Source organism: Rhinopithecus bieti, unplaced genomic scaffold, assembly GCF_001698545.2.
Source record: "Rhinopithecus bieti isolate Rb0 unplaced genomic scaffold, ASM169854v2 scaffold_66334, whole genome shotgun sequence".
In the NCBI taxonomy this organism is placed as follows: Eukaryota; Metazoa; Chordata; class Mammalia; order Primates; family Cercopithecidae; genus Rhinopithecus; species Rhinopithecus bieti.
In genome coordinates, this window is record NW_016825388.1 from 347,500 (window position 1) to 361,628 (window position 14,129).

At 38.2% G+C, this 14,129-nt stretch overlaps 1 protein-coding gene across 1 annotated transcript in view; it reads left to right on the forward strand.

Moving 5' to 3' along the window:
• The window catches only part of LOC108522647 (guanine nucleotide exchange factor VAV3-like), a 233,856-nt gene that overhangs the window by 76,812 nt on the left and 142,915 nt on the right, over window positions 1–14,129 (forward strand). Inside the window, 1 exon segment of the mRNA XM_017862992.1 lies at window positions 13,842–13,958. Within this exon segment, the coding sequence (XP_017718481.1) occupies window positions 13,842–13,958 (117 nt within the window).

Sequence of the window (14,129 nt, forward strand, 5' to 3'; positions counted from 1 at the left end):
CTGTCCTGAAGGGGATGATAATCTTGTGAAGGAGAGAAACACATGAACAGGACATGTCAATCCCAGTGTAACACTAGGTTTAGTTCCAATGAAGGGAGATTCATATCTCCAAGGAAGTGGCTGAACTGCATATCCAAGGATGAACAAAAAGGTTGTGAGAAACAGTATGCTGAGAAGCAAGGGGACTAACACATGCAAAGGCCTGGCCAAAATTTTGGGGGAAATGCAGTAATTCCAGTGGAAGTCAGAATTAATTTCTCCATAAGGACAAGGTAATGCCTCACAGCAATGACCCTGCCTCCTACAAACAACTTACAGTATTGACATATGTCCCAGGTATGACACTAAGGACTTGCCATGGAGTATCTCAGTTAATATACATAGTCCAATGAAGAAGATGCCATTATTCCATTCTGTCCATAATGAAACTGAGATGCCACAAATAACCCAAAGCTATGGAGCTAATAGGTGTAGAGTCAAATCCGCTGCCCCTGCTGGCACCCCTCCCTGCCATGCTACGCAGCCTCTCGGGGATGGGGTTCTACAGCAGCCTTAGGACTGGACTGCAGGCACCTGCCACTGATTCAGACTTGTGTTCCACTCTAAGAAACGCCTGGCAGGGCCCCATTGCTTGGGAAAACATGCTACAACCAACTTAAATTGTTGGAACAAACAAAGTTGAGGACTTCCTTTATTTGGTGTTACCCCCCCAAGCTTTAAGAATTCTAAGTGGATGGGTTCTGTGTAGTGGGTAGTTTCTAAAATAGCTTTTCCCTTCCTATGAATCTTATTCATCTAGGTTTGTACAAACTTGTACTTTCTTCCTTCAATTCCACTCATGCTGGAAACTTCCGTCAAACTCCTCCATTCCTCACCCTTTGCTCTCCCCAGCAGCACACCCCCACCCAGGAGTTCATGCTTTTATATCTGCTGCTGATCTGCAGTGTTAAGAATAAACTCAAATTTGCAAAATAAAATGAAACAAAACCTGCATTTGTCATAGGAAAGAAAACTATTAGAAAAGTTTTTTTTTTGTTTTTTGTTTTTTGTTTTTTTTTTTAAATACAACAAAACACATCCAAAAGCATTACATTAACAAACGTTCTGCCAATTGTATTTCTATTCAAAGGCAAGGAAACAAAGAAAGTAAGTCTGTAAAGTAAAACAGGAAAGTAAATATAAGTTATTAAGTTAAACTAGAAATAGATGAAACACTTGTTAGTATGTTTTCACTAGTCAAAGAGAACTTCTCCATGGTTTGCTCTCAACTCTAAGGCTCTGGGCCAACCCAAGCCCCAGGCCCCACCCTTTACCCACCGAGGCTCTGTCCAACCTGGCAGGGAGCAGTAGCCACGAGGACTGCACTCTTACCCACATGGCAGACACACCTCAGTCAAATTCCAGGAAGTCAACTTTCATCTTAATGGCTTCAATCATGGACTGAATTTAGTGTTATCTTTTGGCTACAGTGACCCACCAGTGCATGTTGTTAAAAACAGCAATATCAATAATACTCTCATAAATAAATGTAATCTGATTTTAAATCATTGCATCACAGTTGTATCAGATATCACAAGAATTATTCTTTGGGATAGAAATCTGCCCAATACGTAAAATCAGCAACCAATCATTCTGGCTTTTTATGAATCTTCTATGAAATGTAAATTCCACTGTTTGGTCCTTCTATCTCCATGATAAATGCCCCCAGAATACCCATATTTGAATATCCAAATTACATCCCTCATATTGCCTTTCATATTCAGAAAGTTTTAAAAAATCTTTTATAAAGCATGTGTCTTAATTTTCAGTTCAAAACCCTTAGTTACTGTTCACAGAAAGCCAGGGTGTGTAAGTGCCACTTCTGAATGGTACCACTATGATACCCCAACCCATACACCAACACCAACCCCTGCTCAGATACTTGGCCTTCTCTGATGTTTCATGATCCACAGGTGCTTTGATCTCCTTACCCAAACTAAATACATAATAATTTTTCTGGCACATATTTAATTTTTCTAGTTCATTTTCTGCTTTGTCATTTTTGTTACAGTTAAGTAGGAAAGGTGCATCGTTAAACTTGAAATAATTATTAATTTTACAAAGTAACAATTTTTCTGGCCTCCAGCTGGGCTGTTTTGGTTCTATCCAGAAATTGAGTGGAGGGGGGTGGTTATTTTGTAAAGTATCATTAAGATCAGACTTAGGAATACTGTGTTAATTCTTCTATATAAAGTAAAATGAAAGGATTAATAGTTACTTTATAATCTTGTATTGTTATGCCTACTGGCATAATAAAATACATCAGAGAACACTGTTATTAACCCTATACTGTGATATCTTCTTTATTGAAAGAGGTAATCTGTAGTCAACTAAAAACAAAGTGCAACATTCCCCACAAGTGATTTCAACTTCAGAAAAAGTTGGCCTGTATAATTTCTATGTAGAAATAACCAACGAAACCAGTGTTTAAACTGCTGCTCAGATCAGCAAAACACGTAGCACTAGACTAGGCAACCTGCCCTCCCCTCTTCCTTCCCCCAACTACAAAGGAGAACACCACTTTCTTTCTCAATGCCTTTCAGCAGGCTTCTTCTCTACCCTTCTACCCTGAGTCACTTTTTTTTTTTTTTGGAGGTGGAGTTTCTCTCTTGTTGCCCAGGCTGGAGTGCAATGGCGCAACCTAGGCTCACTGCAACCTCCACCTCCCAGGTTCATGCAATTCTCCTGCCTCAGACTGCCGAGTAGCTGGGATTACAGGTGCCCACCAACATGCCTGGCTAATTTTTGTGTTTTTGGTAGAGACAGGAATTCACTGTGTTGGCCAGGCTGGTCTCGAACTCCTGGCCTCAAGTGATCCAGCCACCTTGGCCTCCCAAAGTGCTGGGATTATAGGTATGAGCCACTGGGTCCGGCCTACCCTGATTCACTTTGGAACAAAATTATTTCATATATATCAGTCACTGTTTCTCTGTACTAAATTACATTCTATTTTCTGTCAGTATTTCTACCTAATTGATATTCTCTCTGCACGCACACTCCTCTGAATTTAACATCATCTCTAAATTTTATGTAAATTTAAACATAGGCTCATCTACATTTTGCAATCTGGGGCTTAGAGAAGGTAAGTAACCTTCCTAAATTCACCTACCCAGCACCAGTGGGTGGGTCTGACTCCTGGGCCAATTCTTAATGACTACAGTAAATTACCTCCTTATGTCCCACAATTCTTGATGGCAGAGCCAGGATTTGCATCCAGGTCTTTTGTTCCAAGTTCTCCTGTGTAGTGTGTGTGTGTGTGTGTGTGTGTGTGTGTGTATGTGTATGTCACTTGCCATGTAGCAGGCTATTTTCAGGGCATATAACAATACCCAAAAACCTCAGAAATCTGTTACTGTATAATGCTATGCAATTGGGTAGATTTTATGAAAGATGTTTGATAAAAGTAGTAAACATCTGACAGGAGAGAATGACTAACACTACCCAGAGTTGCCATGCAAGACTTAACACAGAAATGTAATGGTGTGAAGAATGAGAAATACTCCAGGTAGAGAAAAAAGAAATGAAGAATGACTATATAATTTATTGTCCAAAACAAATGTTTTTTAAAGAAAGGGACACTAGCAATAATTGTGGTAAGACAACAAGGCTTGAACCAGGACCATCTGTGGTGAACCAGGACAGTGATCTTCCTACAGGAAAAAAACTGGGTTAGGCAGAAGGAGCTATATATACTGTTATGGCTGTTTAAAAATCAGAGTAAAAGCCTTGCATTAATCTGCTACTGCTAGTCCAATTATTACCACTACTTCTATTCCACTGTTATGTCTATTGCTGACATTACTATTGCTGTAATTATTACCATCACTGCTAGTCCAATTATTACCACTACTTCTATTCCACTGTTATTTTTACTGCTGACATTAATATTGCTAAACCACCACTATTTCCACTGATACCAAAATCCTGACTTTAGTTACTGTATTCTACTACTTCCTTATCGCGTGTGTAGAAAGAAATGCTTATTTTCCATACCCTAAGTAGCGAAACTTGCAAGCTTTCTTTGGAATGTAGATTGTGCCATATTAAAAAAAAATTTTATATTTTAAAAAATTGTTTAATTTTTTGGGCCAGGAATGGTGGCTTATGTTTATAATCCCAGCACTTTGGGAGGTTAAGGTGGGAGGATCATTTGAGCCCAAGAGTTCAAGGCCAGACTGGGAAACACAGTGTCACCTCATCTCTACAATAAAATAAAAAATAAATTAGTGAGGCATGGTGGTGCATGCCTGTAGTCCCAGCTAGTCTAGAGGCTGAGGTGGGAGGATCACTTGAGCCCATGAGATCAGATTGAGGCTGCAGTGAACTGAGATTGCACCACTGCACTCCAGCCTGGGTGACAGAACTAGAAAGACCCTGTCTCAAAATAATAATAATAATAAATAATTTATTTTTAATTTTGGGGGTACATAGTAGGCGTATGTGTTTATGGGGTGCATGAGTTATTTTGGTACAGGCATGTAGTGTATAATAATTGCATCATGGAAAATTGGGGATCTGTCCCCTCAGACATTTATCCTGTGTGACATAAACAACCCAATTGTACTCTTCTGGTTATTTTAATATGTACAGTTAAATTATTGTTGACTATAGTCCCCCTTTTGTGTTATCAAATACTAGGTCTTATTCTTTTAACTTTTTTTTTTTCTTTTGTAAACTGGGCCCCATCTCTGGCTTGTTTTGAGCTAGCTGTCTTCCGACTAACAAAATAGTTGAGTGCTACTTTCTTTCACTAAAGGCAGTGATATGCACCACTTTCATTAGCAGGTTAATTAACTTAGGAAAATAGATGACTCAGGCTAACTTTGACCTCTGCACTTCCCAGGTATTCAGTTTTTTAGTGCAAAGACTAAAAACACAAAAGGAGGAGTAAAGATGCTCCTTGTTTTCCTTTTCTGTGTCCAGAGGCTAATGCAGGGGTTGACAGAAAAACCTTTGAGTTTCTAAGTCTAAGTTTCTGCCAAGGGAGAGGGGTGCAGTGCTCCCTCTTACAAGGACAAGGGCTGTTGAAAGCAGCAGAGGGCTTGTGTGTGTGTGTTATGGAGACTGCTGGCCAAGGGCCCCTGAAAATCAGTTGGCAGCTTCCCACTGAACACACACCAGAGGCAGGAAACACAGATTAAAGATCATGCTTATGAATGTAATTGCCTAATAATTTAAAATCTTTATTGATATTATTTATCAATATTAACATCCCTTCTAAAATGTTCTTAGGTAACTTTAAAAGACACGTTGCTCTATTAACATTGAAATAAGAGGATATGATGATAATTTAATGTAAAATTTTACTGAGTTCCTTGACTACTAAGGAATGGTTGCATTTAATTTTTCCTAGAGATAAACTGCATCAGGATTCATTCATCAATTTATTTGAAAATATGTATGTGCTATAAAAGCTTTGGGATACAAAGACAATATAGATGTATTCTTTAACTCTCAAATATTTACTATTTCATAGGGCACTAGGTGGTCAGACAGATACATTATAGTCAAGTACAGTTATTACCATAACAGGTGTGAGCCAGGTGCTGCAGAGCGAAGAGGGTGCATGCATTTTTACAATTTAGCCCTGCATTTATGAGCTTAGCCATTTCAATATAATTACATATAACTCATGAAAGTACATTATCATTGAATACTGTGAAAAAAAAAAAACCGGTTAACTTTAAGTGGTAAATTACTGTATTTTTGAATGAATGACTTAAAAAATTACCCATTAGAAATGAGTTGTGGCCTGGACAATAATCAAAACAGAAATATTGGCTTTTAATTTGCTGAGAATAGGGAGGTTTTGGTTTAGTGAGTTGATCACAAGATTAGCACTAAGGAACAACCCTTCTCCATTTATGTCCTCTCTGCATGTCCTTTAGGGTTGTCATTTACTGTGATATTAGCATCAGTATGAAAATAATTTGAAGCTTCATATTGTGCAGTCCTAAACTGATACCACGTGTAACATACTTATTTTGTAATTCAGGGGACATCTGAAGATATGATTTCTTAGAATGAGGATTATGATGCCCCTTCTGTTAGGACCCACTGATTCACAGGGGAAAAGGACAAATAAGGTCTTCATACAAATAAAAATTCTTTTTCTTTTATTAAATTTCTAGGAGATGTAAGATTTAGCTTACCTAATTTTCAAAGAGAGATATAGAGAAGATATGGTGAAAGGGACAGAAATAGAAAACTCCAGTAAGAGAGAAGCTTGATGTTATTTTATTCCTTCCTCCTCTTCCTCCTTACCAGTAAAAAAAAGGATGATCTGAGCCCTTTGGAAAGGGATAGAGGAGGAGTTATGATGAGAAGAGGACTAAGGAGAGGCTTGATAAAGTCTAAGCTGAGACTCAGCTAAGAAGGAGAATTCTTCTTGTACCTTAATGTTTGTAAATCGGCTTCATGGTTTTCTCTTCGGTGCCTTTCAAAACTGCCAAATATTTTATTATAATGGCCACTCATAATTTGAATTATGCCAGACCCTCAAATTCAGGGCCCATCCTTCAAATGCAATAGCAAGTGTCCTACTGAGAACTTCTTTCTTCTGAAACCCTGAGAACTTCTTTCTTCAACACACAGCTTGGCTTTGGGTGGTCCTTGCCTCATCAAATTTAAGTTAGAAATCAATCTACATGGTGTGAAGGTCTATTAGGACTCACCGACCTTCTCATGAAATGTCATTTCTCAGTTGGGATTGAAATAACTCATCTCACAATAAGCTGTAGAGGTTTTTCCTCTTCCATTGCCTCAGTTAACACAGCTAGTCCATTATTGCTAGCGATTTTGGAGAAGTTGGTGTTTTATTTTTTCAAATAAAAAAAGGAAAGCCATCCTGTTTGCATTAATATCTTCGAGAAAAGTCAAGATGCCTTTTGCACATAGAGAAAAAGGAAACCATACACTTGTAAGGGGTAGCGGAAAAGGAGTGAATCAGTTTTGTAGTGAACTTTAGCAGTCTGACCTTCAAATGTTTCCTTTTTTAAGCATCAGTATGGCTAACATTAAAGTGGTAACAGGAGGCTGCACCTTGAAAAGCCACTCATGCCTTGTCTGTTGTGGTAGCTACCTGGTTATGAAACATTTTCTAATCCAGAGAGCTTTGGCCTGATGTATAATTTTAGGATGTTTTAGATCTTGATGGTGTTAAACTTTCTTCTTTGGAAGTTATGTGCATCGATATTGAGTGTTTTTCTACCATTTTTCTTCCTCACCTTGAAATAAGCAAGCTATTCATGCCATTCTGAAGAGGCAGAGAGGCTAAGCACGGTTGTTGAAGACACATGATTTTGTTGTTAGAATCCATCACTTTTCACTGGATATACCTGAGAGAGAGGCTAGGCAACATCTAATTACTGGGAATTTGCATATGTAGAGACAAGAATTAACTGACTCCCTGGCCTCCTTTTTACACACTATGTCCCCCAATTTGCTAAGTTACCAGTTTCAGGGAATGCCCTGCTATCCATCCAGTGCCCAAGGCAGAGAGAGGTGCGGTTATAATTCTGAGGTCTTCTCTTTTCTCTCCCACTCCTTCCCCACACACAGTCAATCAATTACCAAATATTTCTTTTCCATGTTATCTCCTAGAGTTCTTCCCATTTCTCCTTCTACTATCCTAGTCTAAATCCCATCATTTCTTATTAAATTATATGATAATGTCCTGATTGTCCTTGTCTTGTCTTCCTATGCCACATCATCTCTCTAGTAAGAAGAAAAACATTTAATTCTATATGCTGCAAAAGTGGAGTTAGTATAACATAGTAGTTAAGGTTATGGGCCCTGTAACCAGAATGTCTGGATTTGAATCCTGACTCCATTACTTTGGCAAAAGCAGTTATGTAAACGTTGGTAAATCTCTAAGCCTTAGTATGTATTTAAAACAAATTAAAACTTTTCTGTTGGATTGTTGTGAGGATTGAGTGGCATAAGCATTTAGCATAGAGCTTGACGCATAGCAGGCACTTAAACGTCACTGCAACACCAATAATCATAAAATGCAAAGCTGAGTATTCCACTTTCCTTTGGTGCTTTTTTTTTTTTTCCAGACAGAGTCTCACTTTGTTGCCCAGGCTGGAGTACACTGGGGGTGATCTCAGCTCACTGCAACCTCCATTTCCCAGGTTCAAGCGATTATCATGCCTCAGCCTCCCCAATAGGCGGGACTACAGGCCTGCGCCACCATACCCAGCTAATCTTTTTAGCAGAGATGAGGTTTTGCCATGTTGGCCAGGCTGGTCTTGAACTCCTGACCTCAGGTGATCTGCCCGCCTCAGCCTCCTGAAGTGTTGGGATTACAGGTGTGAGCCACTGCGCCTGGCCTCCAGTTTTCTAATTAAGACCTTTTAACCTCATCACTTCTAGGATAAAGCCAAGATCCCTTTGGCATGCCATGGACATCCCAGGCCCCCTCTCCTGTTTCTTCTGTCAGTGCTCTTGTCCAGAGAAGTGTCCATCTCAGTCACTTCCACTGCCCCAAGTGGTCCATGCTTTCATGCACATTCTTTGCCATTTACCTGGAACACCCTCTCACTACAAGTCTGGAAATTGCCTTTCTGCTTTCTAAACACCAACCACCCCTTCTCTTTGTATAGGTGACTCCCACTCATCCTTTTTTACCTCATGTATCAGTTATTCTGGAAAGCTGTCCCCGATACCCTAGGGCTCTCAAGGAGCATCTGAATGTATTCTTCATTGCACTTGCCAAACTGTTGTGTAACCATGTCTTCACTTGTCTGTACGTTCTGTCGGACTATAATAAGCCTTTGAGGGTGGAGTCTGGATTGTGTTTGTTTTTCTTGTACCCAGTTCTTGGCATTTTATTCACTTAACATTTGTTTAATATATTAATAAATCACTACCCAATTGGGGATTTGTTTTATGGAGTTTCATTATGCCTAGTGCATAGGAGGCTCCTCATGAATATTTGTTAAATGAGGATGCATGGCTATTTAACTTTTGTGTATCCTTAATTGGCAACTCTTATATGGATACACTGAATATTTAAAGAAATTTAAAGTTATTTAATTCTAAGTCCTGAAATTCTAAATTCTAACAAATTCTAAAGTTAACTCATGTAAATAAGTTAGATGATTTAGCAAAGTTGTACAACTTTTTTTTTTGTCAAAAATAGATATGGTTATGAAACAGTGAGCTGGATTTGCCCTTGTGACTCATAAACTGTCTCAGAAGGCAGTATATTTGAAGCTGCTTCAGATGATTCAAAGGTCTAGCAGATAGCTTCTAATCTCAAAGAATGAATAGACTGGGAAAAAGACTTACACTTGAGTAATGTTGTGCCAAAACACCATGGGTAGCCATAAAATCATACATTCATCAGTTTTCTTCAGTTATCTCAATTTTCTTTTTGTCTGAACACAGTGAGATAAGAGTTGGCTTATGATGCACTCCACAAAGAAAATTATATAATTTTCTGAGAGGAACATTAGATGCCAGTTAGGCCAATCCTTTGTATATGAGCCTTTCTGTTGCAAGTGATAGATTGCTTAAGCAAATGGTGGAGGTATTTGTTCTTCTCATGTAATTGGCTCTTGTATTCTAGGAGCAGCATGGTGGTTTCCAAATACTATTTATTGTATAAATGAAAACAAGACTTACTTGGAGAAATGGCTGATTCCAGAACTACAGTAGCGAAAATGTGAGCTGTGCCTGGGACAACTTGATATAAGAAAGCAATTAAACAAAGATTAATGTAATTATTAATTATGTCAAAAGGAAACATGAACCAATTTGAAGGGACTCCCAGTGGCTGAATGTGGGACAATATGAGCATTAAAAAAGTAATTGATAATTACACAAAGAGAGAAAAGGGAGGTCAGGGAAAGCTTTTTTTTTTTTTTTCCTGTTTTTTACAAAAGAATACTAGTGTATAAATGAGAAAAGAATGATAGAGTTAGAAAAATCACTATTTTAAAGTCTCATATGGAATAATTGAAACAAGGATGATCAAAGAATACTAATCCCATTGTGAAAAATTATTGGGAAATAGGATAGCCACATGGTACCACATCTTCACCCCTGGGTTACTTACTGCTATCAAGGGGGGACACGTACATTTACAATAGAGAGATGTGACAGTAACCATCTTAACTAAATGATTGAGTTTAGCCTCAGTAATGATGGGACACTGTAATATTTTGTGTCTTCTGATGTGATGAAATATGAAGTTCACAGTATGAGGTACTTTTATCAAAACTGTTTAATTTGAATCTAGGTTTAGCTTTCAATTCACAGGACATATAAGTGAAAGAATAATAGGTTTAATGATACCATAAATAAACAACCAAACAAATGCAGAATTTGGGGCATTTTGTAAGACAACCAGCCTGGACTCTTCAAAAAGTCAGTGTCATTAAAGAAGAATAAAGGCAAAAGGATTTTTAGATTAAAAGATACTGAAAAGGTAAAACCACCAAATGCAGTGGGTAAAAACATGACTGGATCCTAGACTGGGGAAAAAATAGTACTAAAAGTGGGCAATTGAGGAAATTTGAATATCGAATGATATTACATAATATGAAATTATTGTTAATTTTTTTAGATATAATGGTATTGTTGATCTGTAGGAAAAATGTCCTTATTCCCAGGAGCTACATGTGGAGTCAGAGTATTTAGGAGTCAAGTGTTATCTGTAATTCATTTTCAAATAGCTCAGAAAATAAATTTTGTAAATATATAAAGGGTATAGATGCAAAAGCATATATAGCACTATGTTGCAATTGTTGCATGTAGATGGAATGTTCGTTGTATTATTCTTTCAACTTTTGTTCAGAAATTCAAAAAAATAAACTGGAAAAAAATCAGTATGGTAAAAGCAAAGGAAAAGTCCTGGAGAGGACTGCTGGCAGGCTGGCAGGCTCACTTTCTCTATTCCTCAGCTCTGCTCCTGTATGTGCACAGAGCCAAACACTTGTGAGCATTGAGTGAAGTGTGAGCCTAGTATTATTAGTCAAATTTTGGAGCACTGGGAAAATCTCTTGATACATTTAATAGAGAAGCTCGAGGAAGAGCTTTATCTTGTTCATTTTTAACATTTCTAGTGTGTGTAATGTTGTAGGAATTCAAAACTGTTGACTGAAAATACATAAATAAATAAAGGGGTGACCAAATTTGAGGATTGCCTGGAAAAGTGAGAGTATATAAGTGACTTTCAAATTCGGTAAATATTTGTGGAATTTAGTAGAACTGAACTAGTTAAGGGACAAGTAAGTTTAAGATGAATTCCAGAAGTAAAGGGAAGGCCTCTTTTTAAATCTTCTGTGCATGCAATATTTCAGATTGTTTTAACTTTTAGCGATAATACTTGCTTTTCTGAATTAGTGATCAAAGCCCTTTAGTGGAAGTCCTCTGCCGCTTTCCCTACAGGTGGGGATAGTTTGAGTTTGGTGAGAAATCTTCGGAGGGTGGCATGTGCAATTATGCTTTGTTCCTTGGTGAGCTATGAGTTGGGCACTTAATTATGTCAACGATATTGCAAGAGAGCAGTTGCATAATCCCCAAGAGAGTAATTATTATCTGTCCTGGCAGAATGCAAGGCTTTTAATCTGTAAATAAGCAATTCTGTGTGGAAGAGCTACATGCAGAGTGAATCTGTGTCTTAAAGGTCTCTTATGAATTTTTTAAAGTGAAAGCAGTAACTGCATGTGCTGATTAACTGCTGCCTTTGTGTTTCAAAGGGTTTATGATGCTTCCCTTGTGGTTTTAATCCCTCCTGAAATATTTAAGCCTCTGAGAATGATTCCTGTAAAGGGTAAAGTGTGTCTAAGTTAAGCCTATGAATAATCCGAATGTTTCAAATGTATTAATAGATGAAGTAGAAAAGATATGCTTTCTGCAAAGTAAAAAAAAAAAAAAAAACCAAGATAAACAAAACAATGAAATAAGACACTGGCAACACTTTTAAAAAAGCAGAGGCACAATTATTAGCTAATATGTTGCTAACTTTTTGATGGTTAGTAGTTTTTTCTTCCATTTTTTAAACTTTATTTTGGTATAACTTACATATAATAAAATGCATTTATTTAAAGTTTTCACACGTGTATATTTTTAAAAATATGTGCCAGTGCAGTTAGGATATGTGTGTATTTTGCTTAGGTGGATCTGAGTGTTTTAGACACTGAAAACAAATTTTCAATTTTGTTTTTTTAAGTAGTCAATAGCATCTGCCTTCCCTCCTATCTCCCTGTTAATAGTGTGGATGAGCTGACCATGCTCTTCTCTAAGGTCAGCTGCTGCACTTAAACACTTGATCTCTCCCCACTTCACCTAATCAGGACTACATTTGGGGAACTGTCCCTCTTTCCTTTGTGACCAACTTTCCCTTCTCTGTCAAGTTATTCCCATCAAAACAGAAACATGTCATGGCATCTTCAGCTGTTTCTTAAAACTCTTGACCATTATCTGTTCTCCTCTGCAGCAAAACTAAGGAGTCTGTATTCTGTCTTCACTTCCTTTTCTCTCTTTGTCTCTGAAACCAGCTCCAAGAAGCCTTTCACCCCACTCCTCCATATAGAGCCTGCTTTTGTCAAGGTACCTGTGACTTTCACACTGCCAAAATCCATGGACAGCACTTGGTCTAAATCCTATTCAGCCATCTGCAGCATCTGATATAGTTTTTCACTTCCTTCATCTAAAAACACTTTCTTTAGTTGGCTTCAGGAAAACCCTATCTCCTGGTTTTCCTACTTCCTCACTGGTCACTCTTACTAAGACTCCTTTGTGAGCTTCTCCTCTTTTCCTGATCCTTTACAGTTCTTGACCCAGGTAGTCTCTTCTTCTTTGCTCTTTTCCAAAGTCATTTCAGCCAGTGTCATGGTTAAACAGTTATTTGTGCACTAAAGACTCCCATATTTCTGTTTGAAGTACACACCTATCCCCTGAACTCCACACTTACTGGATGACTAATAGGCCTCTCAGATTTAACACAGTCAAAAAGTGACCACACTCTGGTCTTCCCACAGTTGTCTCTCACCTAGGATATTGCAAGAGCCTTCTGTCTGGTTTTCCTGCCTTCACCCTAGCTGCAGCCCCTTTCACTGTATATTCAGCACAACAGGCCAAAAAGATCTTTTTAACCCATCAGATTATGTCCTCCTTTTGGCCAGGGCCTCCAATGACCTCCCATATCAGTCAGAGTAAAAACTGCCCAATAAGGATCTTCATCATCTGACCCCAGTAGCTTTCCATCTCTCCTCCTTTTTCCCCTATTACTCACTCTGCCTTGCTGCATCGACCCCTTTCTCAACATGCTCAGAGGCCTCTATGTCAAGACCTTAGTGTGGGACACTTCTTTAGGCTGGGCCGTTGTGTGCTACGGTTCTTCATGGCTTGCTCCTTTTGCACCTCAGATCTCTGCTCCACCGTTCTCTTCTCTGTGAGACTTTCTCTAACCATCTTGTTTAAGTTCCCCCACCCAACCCCACCAACTCTCCTGATCCCTCCTCCAGGCTTTATTTTTCTCTGTTGCGCTTACCACCATATGAAAGTAAAAATACTTGCCTTTTAGTGTTTGTTGCTCTGTCTGTTTTGTCTGTCTTTTCATATTAGAATGTAAGTTTCACGAGGGTAGAATTTGCCTTGGTCACAGCTGTATCACCTGTGCCCGAAAGGGACTGCGTGCTCAGTCAGTACTGCTGAATGAGTAATTGAAAAGTAACCTCAAAGGCTGCTTGATGCTTTCTTGTCATTTTTAGAGCAGTCTGAGTGTTCCAGAGGATAGATAGCATTCAGAATAATTAACTATATGCTAACAGCTCTTTTCCATTCCTCAGTTTCTCTGTTTGAAGAACATAAGGACATTTCTCACGGCCTGTTGTGAGACATTTGGAATGAGGAAAAGTGAACTCTTCGAGGCATTTGACCTGTTTGATGTTCGTGACTTTGGAAAGGTAATTATACTTCATTTTTAATATTACTTTTTAACTGGAAAGCATATAAGCAAATCGTTTCAAATCTAGAAGTAGGGCATGTGACTTAAGTGGCTTATGTATCTGCATTATATAGTTAAATTTCACATGAAGATGGCTTAGGAAAACCAAAAAAAAAAAAAAAAAAAAAAA